Source organism: Rhopalosiphum padi, chromosome 2 (genome assembly GCF_020882245.1).
Source record: "Rhopalosiphum padi isolate XX-2018 chromosome 2, ASM2088224v1, whole genome shotgun sequence".
NCBI classification, from domain to species: Eukaryota; Metazoa; Arthropoda; class Insecta; order Hemiptera; family Aphididae; genus Rhopalosiphum; species Rhopalosiphum padi.
In genome coordinates this window covers 75,758,132-75,775,900 of record NC_083598.1, presented here as the reverse complement: position 1 = coordinate 75,775,900, position 17,769 = coordinate 75,758,132, and the positions used below count along the sequence as shown (strand labels likewise).

Here is a 17,769-nt window from a genome sequence, read left to right as displayed (position 1 = left end):
TAGGTAAGTACATCAATTAAAATATATTTTATTTAAAGGCATGATCTTTTTCTATTATATTTATATCAAATGACATAATTATTGTTACCATTTTTCAAAAATTTATTAGGATAGTGTATGATATTTTCACTATTTCATGATACTAAGTTGTCAATTTTGTAATAATTGATTTATATACTTAATATTACGAAAAAAATACAATTTTTTTAACAATTTTTAATTTTATTAACTTTTTTTAATAACAATTTTTTGAAAAAAATCAAAATAAATAAAAGGGCATAAACAGCATATTAAATTAAATTTTGTAATATTGAATGAATAATTGATAAAAAGTGTAAAATTTTGAGTCTGTCTAAATGTGTGAAACATTGTAAACAATAATCAAAACAAAACGTGTTAACATGAACAAAAATAATTAGTCTTTTGAAAAAGGAAAAACAAAATCAGGTAAAAATAAGGGGGAGGCGTGTAAGCGTGTAAAATAAAGGCTTCTGCAGTCACCTGTGCAGCGTTCTCGCGGGCGGTCGAGCGTGTTGCTGAGGCGTTTGCCCGGCAGCGCGATTCGACGACCATCATGACGGCAGCCAGTCCAGACAGCTTCGGCTTCGGGAGCGGCTTGGCGCGATGTGGTGAAGATCTGGCGACGGGCAGCGGTGCAGCGGAGACCGAAACGACCGAAGGCGTGACGAAAAAGGGAGTCAGCGGACAGGGACGCAACGCTGTCTTCGGACTCTCCTTAAATTTCGTCCCGGCGGTCCCGTCTGCCGTGTCTACATCCGACGTGCCGGCCGGAGTCGCGCACCACCTGATCTTGAAACTTCGAGTCGCTAATCGGTCCGGATGCAACACATGCATCCCAAAGCCGGTTGTACCCGTTTCCACGCAGTCGAAAATCTTCAACGGCGAGGAGGGGTGACGAGTGGTTGTATGGTTACACCCGGTGCCAGTCATCCGATTAATACTCCAAAACTATTTTTCACTTCTTCGCCCCTGGCCGTCACAACGTCCTTTTCTATCGGCTCCAGCTCATCGCCGCCAGCAAGTGTGCCTTTGGGTAACGCATCATCATCGATTTTTACCGGAACAGTGCCCTTCTCTACCGCTTCCTCGTCACTCGCACCAACCAATTCATCTAAGTAATACGTAAGTACCTAACTAAAATTTTTTGTCAAAATTTAAAATTATAAATTCCAAAAAAATGTATTCACAAATAATGCAATAATAAGTACATTTGAATTTTGATATACTTATTAATTGGAAATGACTAATGAGAACAACTTATGAGGAATTGAGGAAATTTGTATTATTTTCAAGCTTTTTGACTAGAAAGCGTAACAATGTTTAGTAAAGTTTTAACGTTATGTTTATTCTCTATGCAAATCCACTGGCCACTGTAGTTCGTGAATTCGTGATCAATATTCAATGTAACAGGCATTACATTTTGCACGCATACTATTTTGGTTTTCGGGTGTATGGTATGTTACTTTTCATCCTGGAATTAAACCCCTAAACGTTGGATCACATATTCACTTATGAATTCTGTTTCGGTTTATGAAAATTTAAATTTTTTGTTTATACAAATATATATATGTATATTGATCATTGATCAAATTAAAATAAATAGGTGGTGCTTATTGTGATTGGATATAATTTTGAGTATTATATTATATACCTATTATATTATTCATAGATATGGATGGGCGGAGATTTATTTGAGAAAACCTTGCTTTTCTATATCCAGCGCATCACAAACAGCTCCTAACCTAACCTATTGTTTGCCTATTCCAAAACGGCTCCCGTTGGAAAAAAATGTACAAATAGGTAAATTCCCAAACTATTAACGGTAATAGGTACTGGTTACCAATTTGAGCTCCTCTAAGTCTCTAGTATTAGTAAATAAATTTTACAATCTATTTTATATCAAAAACAATAATTATTAATTTTGTTATCTATTTAGAATATAAAAAATTGTGCCAAAAAAATGTACCTATAATTTAATTGTTTTTAATATTTTTATATAATTTTTATAATTTACTTTGTGTTCACCAACACATTTTTAACCACATCTTTTTTGAGACAGTCCTAAGTCTATATGAAGTGGGAAGGAATTTGTGTTGTAAAAAACTGGAGCCGTTTGGGAATTTACTTTTTTGTAAACCGGGAGCCAAATGGGCTACGTACTTTCTATCAGGTACTTATTATTATTATGTATAATATATATAATGTTATATAATATTATTATATTTTTCAATTGTATTTCACCTGTTCTAAAGTTGATACTCTCAAAAATCTGTACGTAAACAACATCGTTTACCGCATAATTTTAGAAAATTAACTCTTTTTAATTAAAAAACGATCTTATTTTTATTTGCGTAAAATTAATGAAAAGTTATTAAATTTGATGATATACCTATTGATCTATACGATTTTTAAACGTACAGAAGTACACGATTAAATTTAATAGGTATACCTATCATATGAAAATGAAACACCAAATAGATATACGCAACCAGATTGATACATTTGGCTGGTTGTCTATTTGTTCGGGAAAGACATTGTTCGAAATGAATGTACAGTTTTTGACGAAGTTTATACAGGTATTGTATTATATAATGAAAAAACGAAACCGGTGGACAGATAGGTGCATTTTAATCCGGACGGAGTCGGGTATTACAGATTTACAGCTAGTAATTTATGTTTATTATGCAGAGCATTTTAAGATTTTAAATATTAACCATCGTTATGTACTTGTATAACCTTTAGGTAACATATATTAGTTATGTATATTCATGGATGTAAAAACTGAATAACAAAAACATATTATATAATTATAAGTTATTATCTCTTATAAAATATACACTATATTAAGAAATTTTTGTGGAAATAGTTAACACAATTTATATTTCACACACAATAGGTAGGTAAATATAATGTACAAAAGCATTTTTATCAAAATGTTTACTTAATTTTCAACATAAATATCACAACAATGGTACCTAACAGTACTATTTACAAATAAATTAAAATGATTTCAAAATAATAAATAATAGTATCACTCTAAAAATAAAAAATTTATAAATAAAAAAAATTGTATTCACAATTATTTAGGACCCTGAAACGTGTTTAAACCTAATTAAAAATAAAATAATAATAATTATAAAAGACGAAATAGAATTTTACAAGATGAAGTATTTTGTCGTAACAATACATTAAAAATATTGTACTTAAAATAAAAGTTAAAGTTGCAAATTGTCGCAAATAAATTAAAATAATAAATAAATATGATGTCTGAAACTGTACCAAGTTGCTGAGGACGCATTATTGGAAGTATCAGTTTATCGGTTTAAGCGTATACCTAAATGGTCTCACAGCAGGCCTATTTTGTATTGGTTGTTTTCTCTGACTTAGCATATCATTCATGGAAGGCATAGGTTTGGATCGCATGGCTATAAATTCTTCTGCGTCTTCGTCTTTGGGCAGAGGCCTCTGAGAGTCACCAGGTACCGGCCGACCATCAGGCATTACTCTTACAACCATTGGTCCGATGATATAACCACCAGGTGGAGTAGCTATTTCTTCGACGTTATTCGACGCTGAACCCAAATCATTTCCACCACTAGTTTCTATAGAACGTCGACAAAAACGAATATGTTAGATTTTATACAAATAAATACAAAACTTAGATCATACATATCTGAGTGAATCTTATATATATATATATATATATATGATATTATTTATATTTACCTAATGGGTCATTGAGCTCTTGTTCCGATTTGTCAGTTGTTTGGGAAGTAAAGAAACCTCCTTTCATCATAGATTCCCATACTAAAATAATAATATATGAGAATATTAAGAATAAACAATAAAAAAGCTTTCTATTTTAATGTGTTAATTTTATTTAACATTATTTACATAATGTTACTTAAATAGTTAAGTATATGTACATACTCATTATTCTCGATCCTCTTTGATAAGGGTCCATTTTGTCTAGGCTATCATCTCCCATTTTTGCCAAATTGGTTAAACCATAAACCAATAATACTTTATTACAGTCTAAAAACAAAAAAAAAATAATCAAAATTAATTATTTGTATGACATTACAATTTACAAGTATACGAGCATATAGTATTATTGATAATTGTCTTTGGGTGAATATTTTATTGCTTTTATACACACATATAGAGCACATGTGTATTATATATATATCTACCAATTGAAATATTTTATTGAAAATAGCTATTTGCTGCAGCGTACCTATATATTTTATTATAATTATTTCATGTAAAAATGCAAAGAGAGAGTCACTATATACCTATATATAAACAGAAGTACACTATACACATGTCTTGGTCACATCTGTAGGTATTTTAATTCTTTACTAGTATGCCAGTTTATCTATATATGTACATGACTACCTAATGTAGTAATAGTAAAAAATAATATGTCGATGTATACAATGAATTTATATATGTATAACAAGACGAGCGATTGATATAAGACAAAAAACTACCTACCTAATAATATTAAATAAGCTTATTAAGTATTTAAGTTGGTTAGCTATATGATTGATTAATTTATATAATTTTGTATTTTATAATTGCAATAAAATTCAAAAAATAAGTATGAATATCTATACATAATTCAAAATTGCATGAACAGTCACTAAGAAACTAAACATTTAATGAACCCATAGTCCCATAAAAATATGATTTAGTAATCCAATAAGATTGCGGTCCATTAAATAATTAACAATTTTTTTCATATAATATGACACTACTAAACAAATTATGTATATATATATATATATATATAATTCATGACAACTGTATAATTTATAGTAAATTTAAATAATATACATTGTATATTAACATAAAATTATTGTTGTTAGAAGTACTATAATATAATATGACGGCTATGATGGATTGATATGATAGTGATTATTTACTTTAGAATATAATATGTTATTTAACAGGAAATGTAAAACATATTTATAAGACTACAAATCACTTAGAATGATGATTGGAAAAATTGTACTTAAATACTATGTACTTATAGTGGACGAATAGGTATAAGAGGAAATTAATTTTTCTATATTTATGTGCAGTAGCCATGACCCGCAAGAGCCAATAACCTTCATAGTGACATGCGAATTAATTTGACGACGATGAACCCAAAAGACTTAAACGAACGATCACAGAAAAATTTACGATTTATAAATTATAAGTCACGATATTTATTTATAAAATATTTCATAAGAATACTACCAGGAATTACCTTGAAAACCAATATATTTATATCCATGTTGGAACCTATATATACTTATTATATAAAAACTAAATGTTGTCTTTTTAAAAAAAAAATGCAAATTATCTTACTAATAAATAGAGTATTACATATTTATTCAGTTTTTATCATTTGAAATTTGTATTTACACGTTTCATTTAATCTAATATAATACCCTATAAACAGTTTTTAAATTGTTACGTTGAAGTTTATGATAAGGTATATGATATGTATATTGTAATTTGTATTTTATATTTTATATAAATATAAAACTACAACTATAAAAATAAATAAATACGAGGTATAAAAAATACAAATTACATCACAAAAGTCGAGAAGACTTGAAAACTATACATAAATACAAAAATTTTTTTATTTTTTTACTTCCCTAAGACATCTTTATTTAATATACATAGATAAATTATAATTTATAATTATTACTATATTTAAATCAAAATCTAAGAATAAAAATGAGTCGTATTCTACAGGTACCTGTATTATATTCCACTGTCCCGGTAAACAGCAATTAAGAACCGTAAAGAAATGAGACTATAATAGAGAGTAATGAGTATACATAACTATATTAGTCAGTACTCAGTAAGTCATTTGGTGAAAAATTATACATTTAGTTTCTAGGTAAATACATTAAACTTAAACTTAGTAACTGAGATCTAAGATCTGTATAAGTATAGAGTACAAACTATAAATATAAAAAAAAAAATTACCTGGCATCGAAGATGAGTCACAAAAGTCGGCTACTTGTTTCACGAACATGTTGAACAAATGGCTCATCTAAAAAACAAAAACATGAACATGAACAAAATTATTAACATTTATAAACGCTTCTTGCAAAATTTTATAGAAAGATATATATTTTTATAATAAATGGTTTTTATATTTTCTAGGTCAGTTGGTAAATAAACTTCAATAATTTTACTTTAATTAAAAGTTGTAGATTTACCTAAAAAAAATCTTTGATAATAATTACTATAAATTATATTTTTAAATAATAAAAGCTTGTATGTATAGGTACATACTACCTATTCCTTTTTTGATGTAGATATATTATACAGTTCTTATTATTTAATACGGTATTAATTCTTCAATTTCTTCTACTCGCGACCCACTTTTTTTTGTAAAAACATTTTTCGTGACCTATGTATATGATAGATATAATGAGCCTGCGTTTTATTCTGTTTATTCTTATTTTAAAATTATATGAAATAGTACGGTTTAATCGTAAATTATTTTGTATCGATGTCATACCGCGAACAGCCGTACAATGATGCTAATAAGTAAATACGTACACATCGTACTATGATTTGATATCCATTACAATTATTTATACCTTATAATAATATCGTATTAAAAATAAATGCTATACGTGAAGTGTTTATTTTTATAATTAATTATTTATTATAGTTTTATAATTTTATTATTTTTATTTTTAAAAGAGAAGACCTGCCGCGACCCACCGGTTGAAGACCACTAGCTGATTTAATGCATACGAACCGCGAACGGAATCATGGAGGTATATCCTTCATGGCTTTGTAATTTCATATTTTCGTTTACTATATACTCTCAATCAATTAAAAATTGTATTACATAGCTAATTGACGTACCTATGATAGTAATTTATTACTAATTATATATATTTTAGATTTTAGATGTTTCAATGTTTGATTTATACAATTTGCACGAAACATAACAAAATAACTTTATGAATGCCCCCCAAAGTCATAATAAATAGTAAAATATACAGATCTGTAAACATTATAATTGTTATTAAAATGAAAATTTTATTATGTTTTCAAATAAAATTATTCAGCCTTCACTAACATAATAAATAATACATTTTAATTTGTAAGAAAATTATATAAAAATATTCATTTTTTATGTGATTTCAAAGAAAAAAATGGAGATAGAAATGCTAGGCAATTCAATCTATATTACAATGTATTATAGTTACCGCAAATATAAATATATATCTATCTATATGTAGGTGTAGAACATCAAATAATAATCAAAAAGAGCACAAATTGGTACGATACGAGTGCATGACAATCGTAATTCATTTGAAAATATCCTTAAATAGTTTTTTTTTTATGAAGACATACTATACCTATCATATTCTTTTCAAAATTCTTAGTAATATTGGGACACATGCAGTTTTTTTATCACGTTTCTTAGAGAAACCTAGGTTAACTATCTATAAATTCGTGTCTTATGGATTTAAAATATAATGGGTTCGTTTATTCTACATTTTATGAAACGCACATCACTATATACAATGAACACGGTAAATGTATGATACCTATATAAGTATTAAGTAGGTACTACACAATTACTCTCAAATTTTTAATTACTTTAATGTCTATAATTCACTAAACAAAAAAAAAATAAGAATAAAAATTATATTATTTACATTATAGGGAAAGTCTCCTTGAATGTCAATAATAAATTATGGGGTAATTTAATAAATATAATATATATGTAGTTTTTTAAATACTATTATTATACTTATTAAAACTACAGATAACTATAGTTAAGAGTATTATATTTTGTATTTATATATATTTAATGGCATAGGTACTTATGTTTAATTAGAAATAAGTACGATACTCACATTTTTTTTTAGTAATGAATGATAATATTTAACTTTCCTTTTAGTATATACCTATTATATTAAATATCTAAAAAGTAAAAGATAATAAAGATCAGCTTTAAGTGGGAAATAATTAATAATAGCTGAATGTATATATAATATTTAAATTTAAATTTCTTACGGTTTGTAAGCTAGACTAGAGTATACGTATACTATACCTATAAGCTTTTAAAAACAGAAATATAAATTTAAACTAAATTTGAACTGAAATAGTTACTTTGCATATAAGTAGATAAACTTCAATCATATCAGGGCCCACTAATCTCTCCTAAGTCATCAATCACCATTCTTAACAACACACTGAGAAAACTTAAAATAAAATGACCAAGAGACACTCTTATTTAAATAATAATAATTTAAAAAAACGGTTCTCCCTTATCATAACCTATAAAACTAATAAGGAAGTATTGTTGCTGAACGGTTTCCACCCCTCAAATCCATTCATTCAACCAACTCATTAAATTTCATCATTCACTTATTTTAATGATGCTCAATTATATAGATTGTAAATTAAGCATTTATCAATAAAAACAATATATAATCTGTAGAAGTCTAATAGAGTAATAAGTAAAATTTTACAGCCCGGCATTTTTAGTTTACTATTTAACAGTACTTAAATGTTAAATATATCATTGTACTGTAATAAATCTTAAAATTAAAGTTATTAATGAAAATGAGAAATAAAGGAGAGATTTTAAAAAATAGTGGGTAAAATATTGGTACTTGCCAGTAGCCAAATAGTGCTTATAATTGATGGAATGATGTTCAGATATCGTATGAAAAGTAAATAGTAAGCACAAAAAACAACTTCAAGAATTTTAAACTCAATACTCAAATGACAGCTGAAAACGAAAACAAAAACGAAATATAACATAATTATATATACAATCCATATACTATATAGTATATGTATGTATGTATGTATGTATGGTATAATGTTAGTTGTTGTCTGGAAGTGGTTATGTTATTTGTTTATATTATTATAAAATGCGTCACGCACTCAACTGGATTTTTTTTTAATAAAATATACGTACCGTATATTATTACCGTAGTTGTTATTAGATGTGAATTAAACCCGATTATTATTTGAGAAACAAATACTTATAAGATAATTTTTGCAATGTAAAAAAATCATCCAAGAAAAAAAAATCTTATAGTGTAAATTAATTAAATAATTCGGTTAAGTGGCGAGTGCTAGTGACACTATTCACAATATATATATTGTCTAAGATTCGGTCATGTCCAATGCTTTTAACGTAAATTTTTAATATAAACAATTTTATCCATTGTTTGAACCATCATTGTTCCCGCAAATGACATTATCTTAAAGTAATATAGAACGGAAATCGTGTAACGATTATACGATATTGCATTTAATATGCACGTAGATCCGGGTATATTGTCAACTAGATTTTTTTTTATTTCTCTTTCGAATTTGAATGTACAAACTTCGGAATCGCCTCGTTGGTTCGGCGACAAATCAATAACTATGTTATACTACTGTATATTAATGTTTAATACATGTATATATAATCACCAAAAAAATGCAACTAATAAAGTAATATGTGAAATTCTTTGAGGATTTTCATCACGAGTACCTTATACGAGCACAGATAAAGTTAAAATGTTTTAATATTTTGTAATACCACTATCATTATTATACGTACTCTAGTAATGTATCTCTATTATTTATACCTTTTATATTTTGTATATATTTTAGCATCAAAAACACTCGCAGTAGGTATATTTTGTTTTTATCTTAAAATCCCGAAAACCTTAGTGAAACGCTCAATATTTTAAACAAATTTATTATTTTGTTTAAATAAAATTAAAACAATAAAATATAATAACAAAAAAACGTTTTAAAAATAAAATGTGATTATTTTTATTACCTCCGTATAGTTTTTAAATTTTTTTGGTAAGAATTTCCAAAAACTTATTAGTCATTAACTTGTAATTAAAGTGATTTTTGTAAAATTGAGTAATTTATAGTTAGTTTATACTTCTTAATTGATATAAATAAAAATTAAAGATTAAAAAATAGAATTTTGTAGGTATAGTATAGATATATGAGTAAATTTATATTATTAAATAATTTATAATATACAATGGGGATTAATGTGATTTTAAATATTATTATTATTTTTAACATATTACGAATAACAATTGTAGTTTATATGTTGAATAAAAATATAATTATTATAACAATACAAAGTGAATAACTATAACTGTAATATATTTTTAATTTTGTATAAATATTATAATTGAAAAATATATTTTTAAAAACTCCTTAACATTAGTAATTTATAGATATTTCTAGTTTTTGTCAGTTTAGTTATAAAAAGAAAAGACAATGCCTTCTACTTTTGAGCTTGGATCAATTATACATTTAAATAAAGTCAATAAACTCGCTTTGATTTAAAGTGTCAATAATATTACCATACTCATTGCAGTCATTACTCAAACAATATTTATACTTTATAGTTTATACAGACTACAGAAGCGATTAAAAGTAGTTATTAATTCGTAATAATAAATCATAAGCCAGGCAAAGCATAATAATAATTTATTAGATACCTAATACAGGTATAGTACGACTTGTATTATATATATATTTTTATACTATTAAATTGTAATTGTTACAAATCACCACGCTTCCTTCTTTTTTTCGTCGAAATAAGCATTTTTTTCAAATTCTAATTTTTAGAATACATATAAAAATATATTTTTATGTCATTTAAGGAGTGTCCTATGCATAAGCTTATTTTTCTATGAATAAATTGTTAAGTAAATATTTTTTTATTAAATTTGATGTACTCGTACTCGTATATAAATTGAAATTCAAACGAATAATTTCTGAGTTATTGAACTCAGGATAATAGTCTATGTTACAAAATATTGGGAAAGTCTAAGTTACGACGATGTGAAAATTAAAGTAGTAGATGTAGTATAATTCATTAATATTTCACTATTAGTCAAAATTGTCTAAGTACAATATGAACTAGATTAATATTGTATATTTTTATATAATATGTAAAATCATTACAACCCCCTATAAAGAGTATAAAAATATTTTTTATTCTTAGTAAGTAGGAAAATAAGATGTAAAAAATATAAATGTATAATAAGTAAATTTATTGGCATACTGTTTCCAATAAAAATCAAAGAAATAATATTTCCAATTAATTTAACTGACATTACTTATTCAATTTAATATAAAAATCTTATTTTTATCTATCAAATAAATTATTCAGATAAAAAAATCTTATTTTTTTAATATAAAAATAAATGTATAAATTACAGATAGAATCGCTTCAAAAATGTCTTGTGAGTATGACTAGTATAGTAGTATGAGTGAAAAGTAAAAATAATTTGTCCGGAAAATGAACATAATATTATATTCTTGTCATCATTAAATAATATCTTATAAACGTGTAATTAAATTATAAAAATCATATTTGAATTGAAAGGTGATACTATTAAACTAGCTATATATTTTACATAAAGATTTTGAAAGAAAAATTTTAAATTCATAATAAAAATTAAACAGACTGGATTATCAAAACAAAATATTATACATTAATAACGCATTTTGTATGATGTGCCAAGTATAATTTAAAATACAATGAATTTTTATTGCACCTACATGCTACTCTAAAATTGTTTATTCCTAAGAACACAATAACTTATATTTATTTGTAATAAAATGAAATATATTTCCTGTTGACCATGATTTCCAGTAGGTACCTCCATAATATTATATAATCTATGTATACAGAGAATTGCCCTTCCGGCAAATCGTAATTTTTGTTGATGGTTTACTTCATGTTATTAATCACTATGCAAGCATTAGTGGCTAGATTCTATGTGTACTTGTATTATCACTCATCAATCATTTATCAATCATTCACAACATAATAATAATTAATAATACAAATAACAATTATGAATTTAATATATTTTTGATTAAACAAAACGTAAGATTTTCAATATGTTTTATTTGGATTTAATGGCCCACTTAAAATATATGTAATAACTATTAAATAATATGGAATACCTACATAACAATTAACTATGGCATTATACGAAAATTTTTCAAAATGAGGACATGGAACCAATTATGGTGTGAAAATCACTAGGAAATAATTTATTTAGATCCATTTGGCTCTCATTATGTATTAATCTAGATAAGCAGCAAAACCAATTTAAAAATATTTTCAATATACAATTGAACTTTAGAAAATAAAAAATACAAATAATAGGTACCTTATACATGTAAAAACGAAGAAAAATTTTAGGTTTATTATGTTTATTTTTAAATCCCCATCTAATGTATTATAGAAAACACTCATCTAATAGCCCACAATGAATACTTATATATTACATTCTGGTATTATATTATGTATATTAAATTATCAAAAAATTATACATATACTGGTCCTAGTAAGTTATATGGGTACATGGATCAGCAGCTTTTGATTTAGAATTTTTAAAACTAATAGTAATTGGTGTATGTTAGCAGTAGTACCAAGTTATGATTTAATTTAATAATGTACACTAATTTGATTAAATGGTTAGGGGGAAATCCGCATAATGCAACTACCTTACTGTATTTACGCCTCATTGCGTTTGTGAATTTGCATGACTAATATAAGTAGAACATAGAACATAGGTAAGTTGAAAAAAGATCAACATCACACTTTTATTCAAATAGTCTATTCAATTATACATGGACATCGTACAATTTTGTATTTTAATAACGATTTAATATAACTATATGTTTATATTCTATTATTTAGTAACTGTTTAATAAACAAATTGGCACAATGATCGATACCGCGAATAATCTGAATGTACAGTTAACAGAATAATGATGCCAAATGGTGCGAATCGGAGTACACGATATTTTACAATCTTTAAAGTTTTTTATTTAATTTTATACTTATATAGTTATATAGCTTTTAGTTGTATAGTTATCAGAAATAATAATAATAAAACATGTTCATATAAACACAAATATTTTTCAATGATTTATAACATACATTCTACATGTTTTATTTTCTAATTTCATTAAAACGAATAGTGTGTTATTTGTCGAATAATGCCATGTTAAAATATACAGAATATACTTAACCCAATAAAAAAACAAGTATTGTCAGCTGGTAGATTATATATTAAATATATATATATATATATATATTTCAGATATTTAAGACACAACATGACGTAGCCACACAGATAAATATTTTAGATGAAAATAAATTCGTTGGAGGCTCAGAAATCAACGAGTTTATAATTTTTAAATCCCATATAACCGTTTCTACTATACATAAAAACATGTATAATATGTAAATTATATTTATTAACTGAATATATTACTAAAATAAACTCAAACACATAACGAAAATGTAATATATTATAATATTATCATTTATCATGAATACACATAGCTCATATTATAATATATAATATTGTATATATATAAATACATATTAATCAATTAGGCATAAACATTTATTTCACGAATGAATTTAAATAAAAAGATTCAATTTCCAAAAGTTACCTTTTCTCCTCGACTAAGGAATTCCCACATCGGAATGGCTGACCCGGAGGTCCGGGTCACTAGGAATGCGGCCAAGGGCCATAGGAGAGCGTACGTTCTCATCGTGTTCACTGTTTAGATTGATATTGTATATGCTGCAGCAGACGGACGGTTGTGGCAGTTCGTAGTTGTGCGCGTCTTGAAACACACTGATCGTGATTATACGCAACGGAACCGCTGCTGGGGCCGGCTCGACAAGCCATCGCGCCGAAACGGTTGCGCATGCGCGTTTGTCGACGGCGCCTGCAATAAGCGCGCCAAGTTCCGGAAAAATCAGAACGGTTTTTCACACACGCACGCGCCTGTAAACTATACAGGTACATACACAAACACCGCTCCGCACGCTGCATTGAAGTCCTTGACATTTACCACAATCCGCAGTACCTACATAGTATAATATACAGTATATTATTATGTACACTATATATATATAAACATACCTATAATAGCGCATGCAGAATGTGTTGGTATTTTAAATTGTGTATACAAATACCTATATGTTATATAAATATATATATAAATTATATTTACATACATCTAAATGCTTAATAATAAATGCCTTTATAATCCAATATAATAATATAATAATAATAATAATAAGGACACGGAATTTACAATAGTATACGCGATATAATATTATATGATCATTGATTATAGGTGAATAATACGTGTATATACATATATATATATATATATTATTGTAATTGCGGATTCGACTGAACTGGTTCACTACAAAATGTATGTAATATTATGTTGTATTATGTTTAAGTTATATTATGTCGTATATACTCGTGTATACAATATTATTGAGTTCAACATCCTACTATAAATAAAATGTATACATATAGAAATAGATACATTTTTGTACGTATCTATATTATATTATGTATATGTTTTTATGAGAACTATATTTTAGAAGTAGATAAGCATATAATATAAATTGTAATTTTGTATGAATTATATTGTAGAGTCTAAGGATAATATGATATTATATTATTAATATCATTGTATATATGATATAATATATAATTTATTTTCAATGATAAATAATGGTTTATAATTATATTAATATAAATAGTAGGTAATACATTAATTATAAGTACAGTGAAATATTATACAAATGATTTATTTTAAAATACAAAGTCTATTGTATGACCCCGACTTCTCCGATTTTAAAATATTTGCTACCTATATACATGTTTTACACTTTTATAAGTATATTATGAAAATACATTTAAAATTTTTAAATAATAACTGCAATAGCTTCCCCTCAGACACGATGTTAATATAACATCTTATTATTATCTGTTGTATTCATTATCTAATCATCTAAAATTCTAAATTTCATCTAAATCATATAAATAAAAATAACGTTTTTTTTTTAAAAAAACATATTAACTATTAATTATAATTTAAATAAAATAATTATTATTTTACCGATATACCTAATACCATTTATTTTAAAATATTAGAATATTAAATTTCGAACAATTCTGCAAGTAGTTATTTGTTTTTTAATTATTATTTATTTGTAATATTTTAGATTTTGACTGGGTATATGTGGCATGCGCTCAAAAGCTAAAAATGTCATGCAAGATAAACCAACTACAGCGGGTCCCACGCAAGTTTCTGATGTATGCATCTTTCAAGTTAATAGTTATTGATTGTCTGTTCGCCAATCACCATAAATTATTAGTTATGAATTTATGATTATATAATTTAGTACGTTTACACCTGTCTTGACCACGTTGGCTGATAGACGAGTTTAAACAAACTTATAATTTTTATCAAAACTCATTAATGTTCGAATCAACTCATCACCTGTCATAATATTATTTATTAAACAAACTTAATTTTAGAATCCCAGTTTTTAATTCACATAACGTCTCACGGCTTTCCTTTCATATCTCTTTTTATCAATAAATTATTTGCGAAACAATCCTAATTTACGAATGATGAGAATAGCGAACGAGGACCCGTTGATCTTATTGAGGGACTAGACCAGTTCCCGTTTATGAAATGTTTATCACTATATTAATGTTTTTATTATTTATACCGTTATGGCGATATGTATTTTAGCATAGACCCGTCTTGTTTCATATTATTAAATTAATAATAATAATAATAATAATAATATTCATCAAGGATATTTAAAGTAAAAACCGTAAGCTACAAAAGAGCATTAAAACTAATCTTCTAGTTATTATCGGATTAACTATATTAATTTTATTAACTAAAAAAACTAAAACTATATTTTATTTTACATATTAAATATTTTTTTTGTAACATTTAAAAGCATTGGTATCGTTGTCCTATTAATTATTACATATTGTATAGGTATATTATTTTATTCATTTTAACCAACCCCTATAATAACTTGAGAAATTTATATTAAAATATGGCATTACTATTATTATGTTTATTATTATTATTCTTAAATATACATTCGCGGTAGTAACGGCCATTGGATAAATAAGAAAATGTTTAGAGATGGACTTAAAATTAAAATAGTAAATTACAATATTGTAGCTTTATATATTGTATTCTTATAAAGTTATAAAACATAAAATTTAAACATCTGCTTTTTCCATTACTTTACAAACATAACACTAAACAAAATGCTTATTAGGTACCATATAATACAGCAACACTACACATAAAAAGGTATAAGATGCCACACATTTATCAAAGTTCGTAACCTGTGTTTATTTTACGTATAAATAAATTAATAGAGATTATTCTGTTCAAATTATTATAAACTTATGAAAAATATTTTTTTCAATTATCGATGATAAGAATAATTATAATATTAAATATTTAATAAATAGTAAATATTGTGTTTAGTTTTATAAAATAAATATGACATATAACTGAAACATAGTTTCACATACCTAAACAATTGCTATAAGTTATCTATTATATTATTTATATTATACTTGTTGGTCAGTCGATCATAATAATTGTATAAAAATAAGTAGTCATAAGTATAGGTACCTGCAGGATGTTTTAATTTTATAACAATTTATTGAAAATTCAAGAAACAAATCACAACTAATAATATTAAAATCTGTAAATGGCTTTAGCCCATACGTTTTTAATCGAAACTAAAGTTCTCACATAAATCTATTCATAATTTTTTTTTTTTTTTGGTTTATTCTGTGAGTCAGAACTCTGTATTTGTGTGAAAGGTAATACCACACCTTATATGTTATTAGTTACCACACAATATTTATATATTTATATATTATATTAATTATTGATTGCTGATTTGTTACATATTAAGTAATTCAATAAAAACTATATTATGGGCTATTAATTATTATGAACGAATAGGTATGAAGCATATTACTATATATGTATATTAATCAAACAAAATAAGTTATTAGGTAAAATAATTTAATACTTCGAAGAGTTATTTGAATAATACAATGTAATTTTTGCTTGTATCATCATTTTTGCACTTTACAGTCCAGTCATTTCTACAAATAATTAAAAATAAAATGTGCTTCCGGTTTTTGGCATGGCATGATTTATCGATGACTCATATACGTAGTTATAACGTAAATCTTATAAGTATACTCGTATTCGACATACTTAAAATTTTCTAATTTCAGCAAAACATAAATAATATTACTATTTATAATGTCAAGAGAGTAATAACTATGACTTGAATTTTGTGTAATGTCATCATTTTCTAGTGCTTTACAGCATAGCTCTAATAGGAGTTACGTGTTCATGGATTGATTTTCGCTTTAGCGATTCTGATTATTTTAATGTTATTAAAAAAAAATAAACAAAAAAAATTTTGCATTTTTTTAAGACGAATCATTTTTATTTTTATTTTATTAAAAATACAATATTGGTTATCGTTTAAGTTCAAATTTTTAGGCAATGTCTTATTATCAAAATTACAATTTGTTGAGACTCAATTTTTATCAAGTTAATTGTTGTAATATTATTAATAATAGTTAATCCTATCTATCAACAAATAATATCATCTGTTAATTAAATAGTTACTTCTTTACAGTACTTAATTATGTTATTCTTATTTACAATAGATTTTTATATCAGTTTAATAATTACTTTTCGTTATTTATACTTGGGTCCCTACATAATATGGTAATAGTATTGTATATTTTAGTTTTTAGCCATTGGCTTAAATTATAAGTAAAGGTATAAATAATAGTACTAATAATCAGTGTATTCTTTTTATAA

At 25.6% G+C, this 17,769-nt stretch overlaps 1 protein-coding gene across 1 annotated transcript; it reads right to left on the bottom strand.

The window, feature by feature from the left end:
* Positions 1-2,807: 2,807 nt before the first annotated feature.
* LOC132921923 (rhythmically expressed gene 5 protein) lies at positions 2,808-13,726 on the bottom strand. The gene is given in 6 exon segments (XM_060985169.1): positions 2,808-3,404; positions 3,406-3,623; positions 3,748-3,828; positions 3,952-4,056; positions 6,013-6,079; positions 13,516-13,726. Coding segments are annotated over 6 exon segments (612 nt in total). The 5' UTR covers positions 13,618-13,726; the 3' UTR covers positions 2,808-3,365.
* Positions 13,727-17,769: the final 4,043 nt, after the last annotated feature.